This window comes from Asparagus officinalis, chromosome 4 (assembly GCF_001876935.1).
Source record: "Asparagus officinalis chromosome 4, Aspof.V1, whole genome shotgun sequence".
Classification (NCBI taxonomy): Eukaryota; Viridiplantae; Streptophyta; class Magnoliopsida; order Asparagales; family Asparagaceae; genus Asparagus; species Asparagus officinalis.
The window spans coordinates 128,656,482-128,677,737 of NC_033797.1; the positions used below are offsets into that span (position 1 = coordinate 128,656,482).

The 21,256-nt window shown below is 37.0% G+C and overlaps 1 protein-coding gene and 1 long non-coding RNA gene across 2 annotated transcripts; both read right to left on the reverse strand.

The window, feature by feature from the left end:
* LOC109838415 (F-box protein PP2-A13-like) lies at positions 16,441–20,439 on the reverse strand. Its single transcript, XM_020406865.1, is given in 4 exon segments — positions 16,441–17,067; positions 19,800–19,918; positions 20,001–20,164; positions 20,167–20,439. Coding segments are annotated over 4 exon segments (825 nt in total). The 5' UTR covers positions 20,282–20,439; the 3' UTR covers positions 16,441–16,640.
* LOC109838416 lies at positions 17,921–19,555 on the reverse strand. The gene is made up of 2 exons (XR_002246578.1): positions 19,498–19,555; positions 17,921–18,547 (listed from the first exon to the last, which is right to left on the reverse strand). It is a non-coding gene; the product is annotated as an uncharacterized LOC109838416 (long non-coding RNA).

Here is a 21,256-nt window from a genome sequence, read left to right on the forward strand (position 1 = left end):
AGAGGCTTTCAACTCCATCATCTACTGTTCTTCTTGTCTATTAAGAAGTTTTCCTAACTCATTTTACATATAGCTTATTATTTCATTTTCATATCTTAGCTATATTTTTTGAGTTGCATATTTTCTATTCACTGATATCACACACTGTATTGAGCTTTAATATTTCCATACTATATATTGATGGGTAACGGTGTGTGATTTAGTGAGAGTGAGCTTCATTGCGTTCTCATTTGTTAATCGAGAACAAATCATTGTATTTACCTTTATTATGAGTATCACTTGTAATACACTTGTATACCAAGAGAAGTGTGAGGTGTGAGATGGGGTCGAATCCAATAGGAGTGGCATCGATTGACGAACCTAGGGAGAGGTTGCATCCGAGTACTTGAGGAGGAGGACACGGGCTAGGTTCCTACACTTAGTGTGTAAAGTGTGATTGCATAGTGTTTGTTGTATGAGAGTTTTTGGTAAACTTGTAAACCGAGTGTGTAGAAGTTCCGGCTTCCAAACCGGATTGTGATAGTGGAGATCTCCTCGAGGTGAGGAGCGGGGACGTAGGTCGTGGTGACCGAACCTCGTAAACATATCATGTGTTTGTGTTTTGCTTAGCGTATATTTTTTGTGCCTATTCATATCATTCTTGCTCATATCTATCTCATTTTATTCTTGCAAGAACAAATTAATCAATATAATTTTAATTGGTATTTAATCGGGATTAGATTAGCATAATAGATTAGCATAAGACCCTAATCCCCCCCCCCCCCCCTCTAGGGTCTAACAGGTAATCCCAATGAAGTTGCCAGCGAGGCTAGAGCATCTGCGTATGCATTCTGGACTTGTGGGATGTATCTAATAAAGAAGCCTTCAAACTTCTAGGCTAGCTCTAGCACGACGGAGTGGTATGAGACTAAGTCCTCATTACGTACTTCATATTCTCCTCGGACTTGATTCACGATGAGCTGAGAATCACCATAAGCCTCAAGGTGTTGAATATTGAGCTCCTTGGCCAACTGCAACCCTAATAGCAAAGCGTTGTACTCTGGTACATTGCTGGTTCATGGCTCGATTAGAGAGAATCATTTTGGGATTACATGTCCGCTTGAAGACACAAGTACCATCCCCACACCAATGGTAATTTCTCCATGAGGGTTTGCTCTAGACACACTGTTAAAGAATAACTTCCTTACTTGCATGGCCTCTTGGGTTACACAAGCTTCATCAACTTCATCTGGTAAGTCTTTCATATAATTTGGACGAATCAGATACTAGATGATCAGCTAGGAAATCCGCTAGAGCTTGGTCTTTAATAGCCTTTTGAGACATGAATTGCATGGAATATTGCAACAAGAGTATCGCCCATTTTGCTAGATGCCAATTCAGTGAAGAGGGTTTCGTCATGAGCACCCTCAAAGGATTAACATTAGAGATGACATGAATTGATTAACCGAACAAGTACTATCGCATCTTTCGAATGGCGAATACTGAGGTAGTAGATTGCTTGCTCATGTCCTTCGTCATTGTTCTGAGCTAACAAAGCTCCAAGAGAATGATCTATGGCTCTCACATATAACATGAATGGTTTCCCTGATATTGGAGCCACAAGGATGGGTGGTTGAGTGAGGTATCTCTTGATCTCCTTAAATGTTTTTTGACATTTTTCATCCCAAATGAATGAGACTCCTTTCTTCATTAATTTAGAGAAAGGCTGGCAGTGTCCCGAGAGATTTGATATGAATCTCCGGATGTACGCCAATCGGCCTTGCAAGCCTCTGAGCTCTTTGATGTTTCTAGGAGGTGGCATTTCTTGGATAGCATGAATCTTTTCTGGATCGAGAGAAATCCCTTTAGATGTGACTATGAACCCCAAGAATTTACTGCTAGACACCCCTAGGAACAATTTGGTTGGATCCATCTTCAGTTGATGCGCTCGTATGATGTCAAACATCATCTTCAGATCTGTAAGATGATCGTCTTTGTTTTGGCTCTTCACCGTAATATCATCCACATAACACTCTATCTTTTTGCGTAGATGTTCATGGAAGATTGTATTCATAGCATGCTGATAGGTTACACTAGCGTTCTTCAGTCCGAAGGGCATTACTGTATAACAGTATACCCTCAGTGGTGTTCTAAAAGTGGTATGCTTTTCGTCTTCAGTGTACATTTTAATCTGGTTATACCATGAAAACCCATCCATAAAAGACATTTTCTCGTATTCATAAGTATTGTCGATCATGACATCTGTGATGGGGAGTGAAAATTCGTCTTTTGGACATGCGGCATTTAGGTCACAAAAGTCAATGCAAATTTAGACCTTGCCATTTTTCTTAGTCACGGGAACGATGTTAGCCACCCAGTCAGGGTGTTGTTCCTCTCTGATAAACCTTGAGTCAATAAACTTTTTAACTTCTGACTCAATCACCTCCATGATCTCTGGACAGAACCGACGTTGTTGTTGCTTAACGGGCTTCGCATCTGGATCAATGTTAAGACGATGCATGGCTACTTTAGAATCAAGACCGAGCATGTCTTAATAATTACAAGCGAAGATATCTATATATTCTCTGATGAGAGATATGAGGCCTTCTTTCTCATATAGAGATAAACTCTCACTTATGAAGATTGGCTTGGAATTAACTTCATCTCTTATGTTGACTTGAATTACCTTATCTTCTGTGGACGGCTCACGCTGTTCGAAGCGCAAGTCCCATAAAATATTAAGCTGTTTGATCCAAGGGTCATTGGTTGACTTAATCAACTTTTCATCATCCTCGTCTTCATCTTCATCTGAATGATTAGCCGAAGTCATGTCCACATACATGTTTTTAAAGAATGTTCTGATACTCACATCGGATTCCCATAATAATGTTCCAGATGAATGGTCTTGCCATAGATAATCATTGGCTTCAATCTCTGAACGGGGAGGGGTTGAAACATAGCCTAACTCACTTCTAGTTTTATAATAATAATCAGTAGGTTTTTCTTCTAGAGTGAAAAATCAGATTGGTGCTCGTCCTCCTTTCCCTAAGTTTAAACCTTCCTGTTTATCAAAGTCATAACCCATTCTTCTTATCAGATGGATAGAATTGGCTTCATAATAATAAAATTATGGGATTCCAAGATCTTCATCTGAACTTTCCCGCTTGGGTAACTCAGAATTTACTTTACTGAAATAGATTGGCTTTTGGCCTTTCTTTTTAGACGGGACCATGAAGAAAGCTTTCTATGCATCTCCCATCTCTTCGAATATAGTGAAGGATGATTTGAGTGGAAAAACTAGTGATGTCTCAGCATACAATGTATGCTAGGGTTTTGTACATGCATTTTTATCAATCTCTGTCTTCTCACATTCAGAGGACACATCAGACAAGTAAGCCAAATTGAAATCTTTACTAATGTACCACTCGCCCTCACTCTATGCATCATTATTATTGAGCTTATTCTGACTCATTACATTCAGATCTAATTCCCACAGACACTCTTCCTCGGGCTCGGGCTCGATGTCCGCTTCGTTGCCACTGTTGGCGGCTTCCTTTGGCTGCTCTGGCTCTTAGGAGTCCCGATAGAAGACTGAGTCAGTATGGAAATTTTACTCGCCTCTGAAAGGTTGCTTCTCTATGATCAGAGTTTTGACTTCCCCCTCATCATCAGCATATTTCATTACCTGATGAAGAGTAGACAGGACGATGCGATTCGCATGAATTTAGGGCCGTCCTAATAATAGATTGTAGGACGTGTCCATATCTATAATATAACAAGTCACCTCTAACTTAAGAACTCCGATTTGACACCTAAGTTTGGTTTTGCCCAAGGGTCGGGTGCTATTGGCGTTGAAGCCGAAGATCGTAGTCCGGGTAGAGCTCAGCCAGTGCAGGGGAATCCGTAGGACTTACATGACCCAGTATGACATGTTGCTGAGTGCAGAGCCCGAATCAACCTGGACACAGCTAATCTCAAAAGATCTGATATACCTTGTGTAGTATAGTGGCCTGTCATACTTTTGTTTGATTTGCATATCTTCTTGTGTGAATGATATGCATGACAAACGTCTCGCAGCTTGTAAGCATTGTGCACAGGAAGGCCCTTCAGTAACTTATGGGACTATATGAACTTGTGTAATAAAGCTCTTTGTATCTATTAAAGCTTCAATCAGAGGTTCCCTCATTATCTTTGACAGCTGCAAGAGCTCGTACAGGGTGATCCTGGCTGGAATATTGGCCAACTGTGCCAAAACATTAAAATGGAAGGGAGTGTTCGATGCTCCAGCTACTTGAAGAATATTTTTGTTATAGCGGAGCTCTTTCTATTTCTCTTTGTCTGTAGGCTTCTTAGGGTCAGAACCCCCAGCCTATTCAGTCTGTTCTTCTGTTCCTTGACCAACTTGATCATACTTTTTCAAGTATGTCTTCCCTGATCTGGTGCCCGTTCCAGGGTTTGCTTCTTGGTTGGCAGCAAGGACAATCCTCTCCTCTTCTGAGTCGGTAAGGGGGACCAGATATGAATCATCTTCATTCAGAGAGGGGCTAATCATGTTGGATGTTCTAGCCTTGTTCCTTTTTTTTTTGCTGATGTGCTTTTCCACTATTGATCTTCAAGCAAGTCGGGATGGACCCACATTACCTCTCCTTTTAGAGTAGTAAGGGGCACCAACCCTTTCTCTTTATGATCATGAATTTCAGTATTCTTCAAGTGTAGCTCTCCTTTAGTGATAGGAATGACCCTATTAGGAGTCACAACGGGTGGAAAGTCTCTAAATTGGACCGATATCGCATTGGTAGAAATGGTCTTCTGTTCGGACTACAACTTGAGCACATCGGCATTGACCAGAGCTTGTAGGATATCCTTAATGATGTAACATTTCTTTGTTGGATGTCCTAACATTCTATGATAGCGACAATAGTTAGGATCGTCCACTTTTTCTGCCTCTTTCGGTCTCTTTACTTCGGGAGCTTCAACTTATTGTTCTTCTGAAGTAGCTGGAATAGAGTGTCCACATGGTCCTCTTTGAAAGAGTACTACTTGGGTGCTCTTGGTTGACTCGATGCCTTATCCTGCTTGGCAGGTGGCGCTCGAGTAGTGGTATCAGTAGCCAACATATCCTTTCCCTTTGATTGGGTAGCGTTACCTTGATTACGCTACACCGGTTGCTTCTGTTTGTTGGTCTCTTTTGCTTTGACCCAAGCAACAATCTCTTATGCCTGCTCTCCTTGGGAAACTAGTTGTTTCCAGAATCAACATTTTGCACCCCTATCTGAGACAAGAGATGAGTTTGCAAATTATGCTGACAAGTTTCCACTAGCTAGATTGTGTCATGCCTGACGGACATCACAAATCCATGCTTTGGGATCTCTCGACAACGGCTTTGATAGACTCTCCCTTCCTTTACTTAGTAACGAGAAGAGTAGGGACAGAGACTTCGGTGTCGTCTTTAAAGAACCTGGCCAAGAACAGCCTTTCTAGATCCACCCACTTCTGAATAGATCTAGTCGACGATTTCATAAACCATTCAAAGGCAACCCCCTTGAGGGTACCAATGAACAAATGAGTCAATATGGCATCGTTTGATATTACATCTCCAGTCTGTGACTTAAAGTAGTAAATATATTGGTTCGGTGACCCTGTGCCGTCAAAAGCTTGTAGAGTCGGGGCCTTAAATCTCGATGGAGAGAGAGTTACATCCTATTCAACGGGATAAGGTCTCACAACTCCTTCTTCTTGGAGCTCGCTCCTATTGGCGATGGCGTTAAGGCGGGCTTCCAATTCTTTCATTTTGGCCGATTGAGGATTCTGCTCATTTTTGGCTTCTTTTTCTTCTTCAGAGGAAGAGGCTATGTGATGAGCTTCTTGATCAGAGGTCTTGTTCACTTTTTATTTCGCCTTTGATGTGGACGATCCTCCTTTCCAAGAGGATTCCTATCGAGGTTGTGACTTAGCTTTCTGAGGATTGGCCCTGTCTGTAATGATCTGAGCCATCATATCTCGAAGGTTGTTGATGATTTCTTGTTGTGCTTGGAGCATGACTTGCTGCTCATCAAGCCTCTTTGAGAGATCTTCAGGATTCTCCGCTATATATATAGAGCTCTCATGTTCTACGAAAGAACTTAAAGATTGAGACTCTGCAATGGCTGAGTGTTCATCATTAAAATCCACTCCTCTAACTAACCTTCGATAATTAACAGGAGGAATGGCTCCCGTCCGAGTTCGAGTGTGCCGGTATATTCCTTCGAACTCATCCCGAATTTCGCTAACGCTTGGAGAACGATCAGCCTCTAATTCATCAGAACTAGGAACTGGCGACTTCCCTCTACCGATCACATTGATAGTGACTTCAAGATACTCAGTCTCTAAAGATTTCTTCTTGTAATGATGTCGTCTCTTGTTTGGCCGAGCAACATTCGTCAATCGATCGAACACTGACCGCCTAGGCGCAGAAGCACAACATTAGCATTCTGAGAGGACCACAGAAATAAGTCGCTCACATTGACATGAGTGAGTGGCTTGTTGCATCAGTCTTTCTCTCGATAAAAGCTCCCTTAAATCAGAGACTTGAGCCGAATCTCTCACTGAATGTGAGGTTGAAGCTGGAACCCCCTGTCCATCTGTAGACGGAACTAGTTCTTGGTGAACATGAATTTACTTTTTGGGGCAAATAAAGTATGGCAATTATTATAATAGTGATTAGAGCCAAGAAAATTAGAGTTACTAGCGTAATTAGAGTAATTAGGGTTAGGTCCATGAATTAAGGTGTCAATTTAAAATTAAAAAAATATGTAATTATTGTTTCAATGATTAGGGGTAGGCTTAAGGTAACTAGCCTAAACCTAGTGTAATTATGGTTAGGTTTATTAGAGTAATTAGGGTTAGTTTATTGGAGCGTTTAGGGTAAGGTTTATTAATTAGTGTTTAGAATTAGGGTGAATAGGATATATTAATTAATGTTGCAGTGCTTAGGGTTAGGCTTATTAGATAATTTGGCTAATTATAGTAATTAGAGGCAGGTTTATTGATTTTAAATTAGTTTTAGAGGTAATTAATGTTAGGTTTAATGATTTCAAATAGAGACATCACATTTAGGTTTAGAGTGTTGATTGGGGTTACAATTAAAACTAAATAACAAAAAAGTTTGAATTTTATCCTTTTTAAATAGGTCCAGATATGATGGAGAAGGAGCACCAGTGGGATTGGATATAGAAGGACCGTCGGCGGGAACTGAAACTAAGTGACGGCCTTCTTGCTGCTGAACAAAAAATAAAATAATGAGAAACAAATGATGATGACAAATCTTATTTAACACTAACAATTTCATCTTTATGCAAAGAAAACCCAAGAAAAGGTATAATCAATAACTGGACAATAAGGCGGTGGCTCTCTTTCTGCTCAAATCTAAGACGAGGAGGGGGTTGAGGGAGAGAGGAAGTGGGGCGAACTTCGATGCGAAGAGTGAAGGGTGGTGGCGAAGTTCGATGTAGAGAGAGAAAGGGTGGGGGCAAAACTTGACACAGGGAGAGAATGGGCAGTGGCAGTGAACATCGATGGTGTTCAAATGGATGTTGGTGAAAATCAACTGTGTTCAAACGGACGGTAGTGAAAATTGATAGTGTTTGAACGGGCGGCAAATTTTTGTACGTAGAGGGAAGGAGTTGAGAAGCTAGACTTTTGGGTGAAAAAATGAAAACAGTGGCGATGTTTTCATCTTTCAGTAAAAGACACTTAGGGTTTTGTTTTTTTTATTTTAATTATGAGCCATCTACGATAGTGGACCCCGCGTCTTATATAAACTAAACCGTCTAGGAAAGCATCCTAAATGCTAGTTTGTCTAGGATGCCACCATTCTAGACGGACAATCCTAGATGGTTATGTTCTGTTGAAGTTGCCCATATCCTAGACAGGTTGGCATCTATCTAGGATGTGTCATCTAGGGTAATGATATATTTATTAGTGTATTATATTTGGCCATTGGATCAAACTTGCTCTCTTACATTTGGTCATTAGATCAACTTGCTCTCCACAGATTACATTTGGCCATCGTATCAAATTTGCTCTCTAAAACTTTAAGAAATGGGCTTGTGGACTTCAATTAGCTTGTAATTAATCTTCATTGGGATTCTTCTTTATTTCTCTTGGGTGTCTCTTGAGACTTCATTTTGGCTTCTCCTGGTAACTCTTTATTTCCTGAAAATTCAATTAAAAACACCCGAAAAACAATAAAATATATGAAAGCCATAGGTAATGAGAGTTTTAAAAATACAATAAAATATGTCAATCAACAAGTTAGAATCAATATTGAGATAAAACCGGAGAAGTTTCAGCTCATCAAGATGAATTAGCATAGTGGAGTCATCGATGATGATAATGCCCATTGATGAGCACTTGGTCATCAATGAGTATATCCTCTCGTCAAAGAATCTGTTCTTGCACTAATCAATCAACAACTCCCTATTGATATATGAAAAATACAAGGAGCCTTTGGTCATCGATGAGCACATTACTCATTAATGAGCCCGGATCAATGGCCACCAATTTGAAAGCATCCCCATCAATGAAGAAAGCAAGCAGAACATTGTTAGTCATCAATGAGTAAGGGACTCATCGATAAGGGAATGCTCATCGATGAGTAAGCCCGTTGATCAATGAGGTTGCTTCAAATCAGCAGCTTTAGTCATCAATGAGTAAGGGACTCATCGATAAGGGAATGCTCATCAATGAGTAAGCTCGCACTGCCACATATTTGCTCTAACGCAACGGTTTAAAACTGTCGCGTTAGCATCTAAACCATTGCAGTTGCACAAGCGCAACGGTTATCAAATTGTCTTCATTGCTGCCGTTGCCCTAGCCATAAGTCAGCGGTTGCAAAACCTAACGCAACAGTTTCTAAGACAAGGCTAACGCAACGTTTTTCACAAAATGCAACGTTTTCTGTAGCGGTTTACTAATGCCTAATGTAACGGTTACATACACAAAGGCAACAGTTATTACAAATGCAACAGGTTTCAACGATAGTTTCTTGATACCTAATGTCGCGGTTTTGTACACAAGGGCAGCGGTTTTTCCAAAATCAATGACCAAAGGCAACAGTTTTTTTGTAGCTAATGTGACATTTTGCTTTGCTATGACAACAGTTTTATAAGGCTACGGCAACAGTTTTATAGGGCTATATCAGCACTTTTCAAGAAATTTGACCAATAAGCAAACACAGTTACGTAAACCAAAATAAAAATGGAATAAGAACACACAACAATAAGATATCATCAAAATGAAAAATAATGAAGCATTCATATGTTTTAAGCCCATCATTCAAAAATAAGTAGTTACAAGATAACTTCAACCCATCAAAATATGATCAATTCACAACCATCAAAATATGATCAATTCACAAGTACAAATCTGTTCCAAAAGATTCATATATCATAGCCATCTTGGCCGTATTCTCCTATTTAAGTCTTTATATCCCCTGTAAAAAATAAAGAAACGTATCAAATATCATGTTAGCAACAAACTGGAAAGGTTGGAAGTCATAACATCGTTAACTAGGTTTGTTGGAAGTCATAACATTTGTTAGTAGACAATTCTGTAGGCTGCGCTTACATGATTTAGTCATTAGACACACATTTTAAAAGCCAAATCACAAGAAAAGTCATACGATGCAAGAAATCATGCTTTCTAGTGTTAATCTCGTCTTTCAAATTCTAGGTTCCTGGTGTGTCCATGAGCATTTGGATCTTAGAACATTTATTGGACACATCAACGGTATTTTCATGTTGATTATGACAATATCATTGCCATGAGAGCATCACATGGTTTCCTATGGCTGATAGCCCCAGACCTTTGACACCTATGTCACACATGCATATGCACTAATGCTATTGATTATTCATGTCTATTATATGATATTCACCAAGCCTTTAGCGACAACAAAGATTCTTCAAGTTACGACAAGGGGACAAGGGGAAAAAAATAGTTCCAGTTAATAAACTGGTACAGTTCCAAGAAATCATTACTGGCAAACAAATAAGGGTTACCAAGGTTAGTTTTATCACCTATGTCAAACATGACAGTGCAAGAAATCATTACTGGCTAGATTTCAACAAATGCAGTCACATAACACTTAATTTAGAAACAAACAATCAAGACCATAATTTTTTTTTGAATCATAGCTTACAATGGATTAAGGTTCGGAGGAAGATTATAAGGAATTTGGCCTCCATTTGCAAGGCCATTGCTGCTCATGTCCCTGCACAATATGAAGGAGATTAAATCTTTCAAAAAAATCACTTACAAAATTTAAATATAAGATTACTCATAGAGAAGCAATGGCACTCAAAGATCAACTACCAAAGTCATAGTTTGCATGTCGTAGACCAATGTTCATTTCAAACATGAACATATTGTATTATAAATAACTTACAACCATTTAAGGTTTGGTGGAAGATTAATTCTTAATCTTGAATTAGAAAAAAAATGGAACAATACAAGGAAAGTGAAAACTAATCTAGAACTAAATTGGTAATGATATTACAAAGATGCACATGTTTATAAAAGTAAACAAAATTGAGAAAAATATATGATTATGAAATATAAAATTTAGGACTTACAATTTTATCGGGAACAATTATATAGCATATTTTCAGATAGTGAACCTCCTTGGCCTGTTACACAAAAGAAATGTGATACAGTTGTTACACTAGAATACACTTAAACGTTCTCTTAAACTAAACGGAAGAAACAAATGAGTATACGAACCTGATAATGATTCTAAAATTTTTATCAGCTTATGATTGAAATCATCAAAACAAAAAAATTCACTAACATCAGGGATGTTACTTCAGATTCACAAAAGATAGTATGATGTTAGTTACATCTTTCTTTCTAAAAATATTTGAATAGATTAAAACTAAAATGGCAACAATTTGATTTGGCAATAAGCTTCCAACTGCAACTGTGCAAGTGAGATAATATCAAACACAAACAATTGAGTTTTTCTTTTTTTTAAATGAATATTTATTCATATGCATGTCTATCTGTTTTAACATCATGGTAGTTTTCTAGTGTATCAATCGTTTATGCATAGATTAAACTTCAATAACTATTCTCCAAATAGAATAAGTGATTACAAGTAAATTAAGCTGATTACTTACTCTCCTCTTCAAACAAATTCCCCAGCACACTAGCATTAGAAAACCGATCTATCCTTCAAGGTTAAAATTTAGTCAATGTGATGTTAGAAGAAATATTTTGAGATAAAATACCTTGCGATATTAATAATTTGGCACGAGAAAAGTTTTGAGACAATGGCGACCTCACATTTTAGTAATCATCAATTGGAAACCACTTGAAAATAAGAATCCCTAAAGTGAGACACTCTTAGAAACTATTCTAACATAAACAAGAAGATTCAAACATGTATTACTACTAATTATGGTGGAAATTTACAAAAAAGTTAGCTAGTTTCTGAAATCAAAAGAAGTATAATGCAAGTAATATTTCCTGGTAGCCCTTGAGACTCCCTCTACAGGCAGCATAATGCAAACTGTGCTCCTCACTCATGCCACATTCACAGAATAAGCGTAGTCCAAATAATCATAATATCCTTTTCACAGTAAAAAGAAGATTGGAAGACCAACTAAGTATTAAAGCTAAGGCCAACATACAAATGACTAAATTAGTTCCTTATGGAGAATTGTCACTCTCAAAAGTTGAACTAGCCACTCTAAAAGGAGCATTAAGATAGCAACAATCTTATCCATCTTACGTGACCGTCAACTAGTTGCTTCTTAAATAAGTACAGCATGTAACCTTAAAAACATACAGCTATAGTTATGTCAATTTTTTACTAACTATAACATCACTTTTGCTCTTCTTTTTAATTAAAAACATATGCCAATATGCTCAATGTACTTGAAAATATTTCTATTATTGATCATAGAAGCTTCTCTTTTATAAGGTTATGTAAGGTCACTTTTGGATTTAATCTGCATCCATCAGTATCGCCGAAAGACACTTTTTGAAGTAAAATATAGTAACGATTATATAATGAAACAAAATTAGGGAAAGTTTTTATCTTGCATTAACATCATCTAAATTAGGTCCAAACCAGCTCAAAATTCAAAATTAGGAAAAAGATTACACTAAATCAGCATGACCTTTTCCTTCTAATTTGTGTCTGTTTACGCTAATTCTAGATAAATACAGAAGCCTCAAATAGCTGGGCCACTTACTAAAACTATTCACCAAGTTGTGCAAAAAAATTGAAGAGTTCCTTACACGTATAAATAAAGTGATCACTTATAGAATTTTACCAAGACACATGGAGCAAAAAAAAATCATATCATATAAATAAAGTGATCATGATTGCCATATACAATTTTAGCATCACATAGTTGAGGAACTGACCACTAAAAGATGATCTTTTAGAGTTCTGAATCTGAGCATATAGTTTCCAATTTACTGTAAAAACCTAGATATAACCAGAAACTGAAGCAATTAATGAAATGAATTTCCAGAGCAATGATCCTCAAAGCTTTGATTTAAACCCTAAATCTACATCAACAACTACAACGACATGCACGAGATGAAAGAACCTAAAAAATCACCGAGATCGAGTCACTTTCCAATACCTTACTGAACTTGAGATTAGTAGCTCGAAGATGAGATCGGAGAGATTGGAGAGAATGGCAAACCCTAGAAAACGGGGACTAGCTCGACGACGAAACCAACGGCGATGAGATCGGAGAGATCGGAGAGGAGCTTGGAGATGAGATCTGATCCGAAAACAGCGACGAGATCTTGGCCACGGCGATTTTAAGGATCGGAAAATTTTGGAGACGATTTTAGGGATTTTAGGGATTTCATTTGAGAGAGAGAGAGAGAGAGAGAGAGAGAGAGAGAGAGAGAGATTTGGTTACGGTCAGACCGGGCTTTACAAACTCAACTCCTAAACCCACTAACAAATATTAAGCCCATGAATAATTATTTGGTCTATGGCAACGTTTTTCATTAAATGTTGTATTAGTTACTGTAAACCGTTACGATAGATATCTAACGCAACAGTTAGAACCGTTGCGTCTTAACCGCTGCAATAGATCAATTATGTGGTAGTGTCGTTGATCAATGAGGCTGCATCGAATCAGTAGCTTTTGAGATCTAATTTTAGCCATTCGCTGTAGCTAAGATACCTCCTCTCCTATTTCATTTCTAATAATCCTTTTTGGCTTAATTGAGAAAGAAATAGAGAGAGGAAGAGAGAGAAGACCTAGGGTTTGAAGAAGGAAGATCAAATATCATCAGGATCACCCTATAGCTCATCCGATCACTTTATCATCGCATTCGTCATCAGTGAATCTATAGTCATCTACATTCATCGCCAATTTCATCATCATTCTTCCCAATCTAAACTCCTAAGTTTAGGGGAAAGGTTTGATCAACAATGGCTATAAAAGCTTTTCGATTGAGTTTAATTAATATTGTTATTGTAATTCAAATACTCTTTTTACAATTTTTTGATCAGTTTTTATGAAGTGCTCAAGTTGGTGATAATTAAGAGTGAGGGTTACTAGTATGGAGCTAGGTTATACACTAGAGATAAGATTACTGTGATGTGGACAACTAGATTAGGACGAATCCTGTGAGCTATCTTGTAAAACCTATTAGATTAGGATTTGCAATCCAGGTGAACAATATCTTTAGCGTATGTGATGTCCCTGTTTTCACACATGGCTGCAGTCCAAGGTGAACCCACCATGTGTGAAAACAAGGGCATCATAGTGTGGGAGCCCCATCGAGAAAGAATAGTGGAGGTAGGAATTTTTTGAACCACTATAAAAATTATATTGTCCTGTTGTGTTGTTTCTGTGGTTGATTATCTTATTGTTTCATTGTTGGTTGATTAGTATTATTTCTATTGCAATATTTGTTAATCAAACAATATATTTTGTTTAATCGAAAAAGTGTAGCAATGCTATTCAACCTCCTCTCCTTCTAGGCTTGCATCTAGATCCTAAAGTTTTTTTTAGAATTTCAAAAATTAAAGAGGGAGTTTTGTGACTTTTCAGAAGTTAAGGGGAGTTACTTTAACCCCAAAACTTAAAGAGGAATTTTGTGGAATTTCCCATTTTCTAGTTGGGTGGAATCGGGTGGGAGGTTGGAAACTTGGGTGGGTCCTGTGGTTTTATAAGTGGAGTCACCCCAGGTTGTTATCTACAAACTTATAAGATGCCTCTCTTTAGCGAGAGGAAACTACACACCAACAAAACCTATAATTTCTATGTTTGTTTCCTCGTCTACAAGAGGCTTGCTTACGTATCACAGGACAAAAAAAGAAGTAACCATCAAGAAAAAAAAAAATTTGCCACTCCCATGAAGAGGAAGGTTAGCACCCACAAACTTATAAGATACCCTCTTTAGTGAGAGGAAACTACAAACAAAAGAAAGCCATAATTGCTTTGCTTGTTTTCTCAATCTTCAAGAGGCTGACTTAAGTGTTAGACGAAACGATAAATAAACTTTCTAGACTTGTCCATCCGGACCGGCCCGGCTCGGAAATCCAAGCCCAGGCCGGACAAAATCGGAGCCCATACCCAGACCCGGTTACATCGGGCCGGGTTCCGGGCCGGCCCGGTTTACTTACTTTTTTTGAAAAAAAAAATTATCTAAATTTTTTAATTTTATTTAAATTTTAAATTATACAAAAAAATTAATAAAAAATAATAATTTTATTAATCACTTAAAATGACATAAATTATAAATAAAAAATTATAAAATAAATTCTTTATTAATAATTAATAAATCGTTTACAAATTACAAGTATAAATTTATTTTGGAATTCATCGCATCACAATAGATAAGTACATCCCAACTAGGTTTTTTTAAATTTCTTTTCTTTTCTTTTTTTTATAAAAAAATTCTAAAAATTAGTTTAATATTATTATATTTTATATAATTATGTATTAGTATATACTTACAAATTATTATGTAACTATATATTATATATACATATATTATATGTAAATATATTGTATATATTTATAAGTTATAACTTGAGAGAGAGAGAATCGTATAAATAGCCGTTGTCCGTTAGGCCAATGGGGAAGAAGTAGCCGTCGTAATATACTATACTTATATATACTTATATACTACGAGAGAGAGTATACACACACGCACACACATATTATACATATATAAGAGAGAGTATAATTATATAAGAGGGAGTATACATATATAAGAGAGAGTGTACTTATATATACTAAGAGAGTGAGTATATTAGTATATATATATACACACACATATATTATACATATATAAGAAAGTATATACTTATATATACTTATATAAGAGAGAGTATACTTATATATACATATATACTAAGAGAGAAAGTATATACATACATACATACATACATTATACATATATAAGAGAGAGTATTCTTATATATACTTATATAAGAGAAAGTATACTTTCCGAGCCGGGCCGGGCCCGGGCCGGGCACCAAAGAGCCGGCCCGAGCCCAGCCCGGAGCCCGGACTTGGCCCAGGTTTTCGGGCCGCGCTCCGGGCCGGGCCCCGGGCCGGGACACCCCTAAAACTACCCATACATACATTGCTCGCCTTCAATATGCAAATCTAGATTGACGTTATTGTATACCTCATCTTTTTGAATTAACAAACTCTATTGATGTTTGCTTAATACCAAAACACTATTAGTTGATATAATATATGTTGGAAAGGGTTTTTTTCCCTTGTCGGAAAGACGTTTTAGAAACCATCTTTAAAATTCTATTGAAATCACATTTCATTGTAAATTTATACATAAACCATCTTTAAAGTCTTTTTTTAATGTTGCAATCAACTGCCTGGACCCACTTTTCAGCTAAGTTTTTTCGGAAATTGATTCCATCTAACCACAATTAAAGATAACATCTCTACTATACTCAGTATTTAACAACTAATTATCCCAACAAAATCGAAAAAAACTTAATTTAAAAGTCAGCCCATGAGGTTGATTACAACAAAAAAACTATTTAAAAGTAATCTATGTAAACATTAATAATCAAATATGGTTTCTATAAAATAACCCTATTTATGTATAGGAAAATATGGAGGTTCTAATTTGTACCCAAAATTATCAGATCTCTTGTACTGTGCGAATCTTTTTATTTTATTTTTTTCCTTCTTTTACGAAAATATGGAGATTCTAATTTGTACCCAAAATTATCAAAAGATCTCTTGTCCTTTACGAAGAGATCTGATATCCAAATTATGGGAAGATCCAGAAGAACTTCAGGAAATGCACGAAACAGCAAGCAGACAACACCATCAGTAAAGATTTTCCCATTTTATCAGAGCATCGTCATCCTCATGGTTGCGGTTCAGAACAATCCAAAGAAAAGCCAGCCGTCATAACATCTCTATCAAGCTAAAGAACAACAGAAATACAGTCATTCCTGTCTTATCTCATTCTCATGGAATTTCAGATTATCTTAGAAATATTTTCCATCGAGAAGCATCCGATTAACAAACAGCTTAACCAGTCTTTACAGTACAAAACACCTCACAACCCTCCCAAAAACTAACATATACCAAACATGTAGAAGAAAGATACTAAAAAAACCATCTTCTATATGTGATTTTGCTCTGATTCTACAAAAATTACACACAAGACCGAAAACCTTTATCCTGTCTAAACCCTTTAGGATAAATTAGCACAGAATCAACACAAAGGCCCCCTTTAGTATGAGTGCAATCAATCTGGGTCATCGAAAACTTGACTATCAATACATTGGACTTCTCTACCACAAAATCGCCTACATGGTATCGGTTCCAGACACCTGGCTCATCTAAGTGACACTCCGAGACTGAATGCTGACCATCAGATGTGCGTAGCTGGAATTTGACGGGCTTTGCGTCCCATCCATGCACGTGATCGAGGGTGCATATTCGTCGGCCAAGTCTTTTCGAGGCTCGGCCAAGGTGTAGTCGGAAGTATAGACTGTATGAGCCTGGAGGGAAGCAAAAGTCAATTTCGCCAGCGACTTCTAACCACCAGACTTGTTGAAGGTAGGCTACCGTGTGGAATCTAAAAGAAGAGATGGCGTCAGTTTATATCTTGTAGTGATGAATACACTAGGCAGCAGTTATAAGTTGAATCAAAGGTGGTATCCGAAATAAGAGGTGATGTCAATCTATATCTTAGTTCCTGTAGTAATGAATGTAGTAGGCGGCTGTTATAAGTTAAATCACGTGGTGTAATGTCGAAGTATAAAACCTGAAGGGGGAAAAAATAACGGGTGAATGAGGTTTTATTGCAACCTCACAAAAGGAGCAAAACAGAATACAATACAATGCCAAATCATAAACATAACAAATTACTAATCACAATTCATTTCATTAGTATACAATGGTATAAATCCAAAATTAGAAGATAGCTGGGGGGAAATCCTTAGCCTTTTGACCAATTGTTTGATTAGCATTTCTGAGAACTAATATTGAAAATAAAACTGCATTTCTGTGGTAGAGGTGTGATAATAAAAGGCCTTTTAACAAGTGTAGCAGTAATCTTATTTGAAGTTGTTATCAATGTTCTAAAAAAAGAATAACAAATACCAATAAAAAAGCACAAATTGAACTTCACAAAGCCAAGTTGAAGATATATGACAACAGACTAACAAAAAGAAATGCACTGATGTATTCAGAGTTCAACAGCTGCAAGCATTTAAAGTTTTTCCAGCAACGGATGGCTTATTTGTTATCAGGGATAATAATAAGTATTCTAGATGTGGTCGTTTTCTTTGACAGATTGGCTACATAATGACCTGGTTTGTGAAAATGAATAGCTCTTTTTTTTTTCTTTTTTTTTTCTTCCTTGAGAAATCCACCCTATTGACTTGATAAGCATGATTGATAAAGTGTTCTAGACTTAGGAATCACTACTGGAGGCATCTTCAGAGTCAAAAAGGTTGAGAGAGGGTAAAGGACTATGAATGAGCTTTAAAATATGTTATAATATAGTAACACCTTCTCACAAAACTAATAAACAACTATGTTAATCACACTTGCTACAAATAATGTTAAGAATATGAAGATCAACCAGTCAACAAATAAGAAAACAGTTCATCCTATTGTTTCATTAACAGTAGCCCAAGGTCCAAAATAAGGTGCTCAGAGCTGATAAAAAAATGTTGTGAAAGATCAAGATCACCAGTCATCAAATAAGAAAATAGTTCATCCTTTTGTTTCATTAATTAACAGTTGCCCAAGGTCCGAAATAAGGTGCTTAAAGCTGATAAATGAAATGTTGTGAAAGATCAAGATCACCAGTCAACAAACAAGAAAGTCTATCCTTTTCCCCATAACAGTTTTGCTTAAAGTCTATAATGAGGTGCTCAGATGGTTAAAGCAACAACATAACAATAAAAGACGGTGAGAGTGGTGGTTGAAATCTTGAAAGGGGCTCCGAGAGATGGCAACAATTTCTCAATAGATCAGCTCTTTAAAGTCATCAGCTTGCTTCCTAAATTGACTGTGAATCAATCAACCCACCCGCAAACCCCTTACAACTGCCCACCGAGAAAAGATGAAAAGGAGGACTTAAAACCAGACCTATAGACTGAGAAAATACAGTTTACTAAACAGTTATTTCCAGATAAAATCAGACTAGTAAATACTAAGAAACCAAGAAATTTCGCCTCTTTCAAGGTTTTACATGATTAGTCCAAACATCATTATAATATTATGTGTGCAAATGTCACAATCCTTCTATAATATACTCCAGAACAAGAAAACTCAAGATTGATGCTGGGACCAAAAGAGTTTACCTGAATAACACAAATATTATTATAATTTATTTCTATAACTTCTCTATGTTTTCTTGATTGAACAATTTTATATTCATAGAAATATCTTAAAAAGATTATCAGAAGAAAGAATTTTCAAGATGATAAACAAAATGTCAAAAGGTTTTTACAACTTGAAAGACAAGAAAAGGAAAAAGGAGTAAGCGAACACAAACAAGTTGGAAGAAAAACAAACACATCAAGATCTTAAACAGAGAAATTGACACATCAATGGACAATTCATTTATTACATAACACATCCTACGAGGTGAGGAATCTACCCTAATCATCCTCCTTTGCATTAGAGGAGAAGATCCAATATAATCCTACTCCTGAACAACGAAGGGAATCATTCTGCTGTTTTAAGGACATCATAAAAAACAAACAGGAAAAAAAATGATCTAAACAGGCACGTAAACATGAAAAAAACAATACATGAATACTTATTTGAGGCCATAAAATACCCTAAACAGAATTATTCCAAAATAACCTGAATTATCTAAAAATATACAAGAAGATCCGATCCCGCAACATGCAATCATCCTCCCTGTAGTTCTGTTGAAAAGAAAAACAGAAGGCAATCCAAATTGCTAATTGAAAATAATTGTGCATTTTGAATTCTTATGTCTCCAGCTGAGGATACTAAATGAGAAATTAAGCAAACAATATCACACCTGTATAGAGATTAATAAGGTGTGAAGTTTTGAGGATCAATCTTCAGATCACACACACCTACAACGCAATTTAACAAAAAAAAATTGCATATTTAAGACAAGATCACCATTTTCTATCCAAAAATTTCAAATAATATAAAAAATTCAAGAGTCCAAGCACAATGAAATAAACATGGCCAAGTGATTATTCACAATCTATTGAACAAGAACTGAGGCATCAAGCATGCAATTAAATTCTTGGACAATCCAATCGAAATCAAATTTTGATGATAAATAAGATTATGAAAGGGCGAAACCAATACCTAGATTCCTCAGTCGGAATATAATTCCAATATCTCCGATCATCAATCCCCGTAATCGCCAACGCTTTCGACGAAATGGACATGCAAATCCCACCGCTTCTCTTCTCCATCCAAAACTCCTAAAAAAAATCAACCGAACCAAAAACACCAATCAACAACAAAGACCCAAATTGCCCCCAAAAAAACCACAAAATTCATCACCTTAGTCCCTCCATCAAAGGGATTCCTCCGGCACAGCTGCGCATAAATCTCCTTCTTAGTCAAAACACCTTTCGAATCGCTCTCGCTCAGGCTCTCGCTCTCGGCCGAGGCCTTGTCCATCAAATACTTGTAATTCTCAGGGAGCTTCGTCGCCCAAACGAGGCCGGCGACAGGCGGAGCATCACCTCCGCCACGCAGCTCTCCGGCAAGTCCCCCAACCCTACCTCGTGGGCCCCACCCTCAACCTCCGGCCCCAGCGCGCTCGAAACCCCAGCGCCCATCGACCAAAACCCTAGCTGCTCCCAAAACCCTAGAATGTCCAATTTCGGTTCAAGGGCAGGAAGAAGAAGGAAGCGTTTAGGATACGTAAAAATGAGACTTTTCTTTTTCTTTTTTTTTCTTTTTTTTTTCCCCTTTTTGAGACAAGCAAGGATAGGATTTGGATAGCGGAGGAACAATGCTTATTTATAGGAAGTGCGATTAATTAGTGGATTGGAAATGCCAAATTTGCCCCTGAGGGGGGATTAAATGCCTTGTGTCCTACTGAAGCCTCGTCATGACAGGCTGGAATTTGTTATTGCGAAATGAAAATGGATGAGGGGGTTAAATAATGAGTTGGAGTGACGAGTCAGCAGAAATGTTTTGGATTTATGTGGATAAATTAATTGAATTCGGGGGAAGATGAACTCGATTTCTGGATAGGAGTTCCACCTTTGCATCTCGTCTCATTTGTTTTGGTCAGTGCTTCTTCTTATCAATGGGTATATGTCAAAACCCAATTTCGAGATAACTTTGTCATTTAAACCTGCAAAATTTTACATTTTTCTAAATTTATTTTAAGATAATTACCAACTTTAAGAACCTTGTAAAGTTAACTCTTTGTTGAGTAGTGTTTCGATACATACGATGTGTGCATGACACAGAATGTGGTTGAGTGTCAGAGTCAAGTTGTCAAAGGAATGGATGGTTTTTTGGATTTTTTTTTTTTCATTTGTGAGAGTATTTTCGTTAAAATTTTTCAACTGTAAAGATGTTTCTGTAGATATTTTTAAGGTGAGGCTATCTCTAAAGGTTTTTTTTAACTGAGAGGGCATTGCTATAGGTTTTTCGACATGGAAAGGCGTTTTTATTTTATTGTTTCTTTAAGTATTCGATCATTTCCGTTATTTTAAAAATATCACTTACAAATCAAAAGGAGCTTCTCTTAAATACATTGTATAGATAGATATACTCATATACACATACTAGCTTGTAGG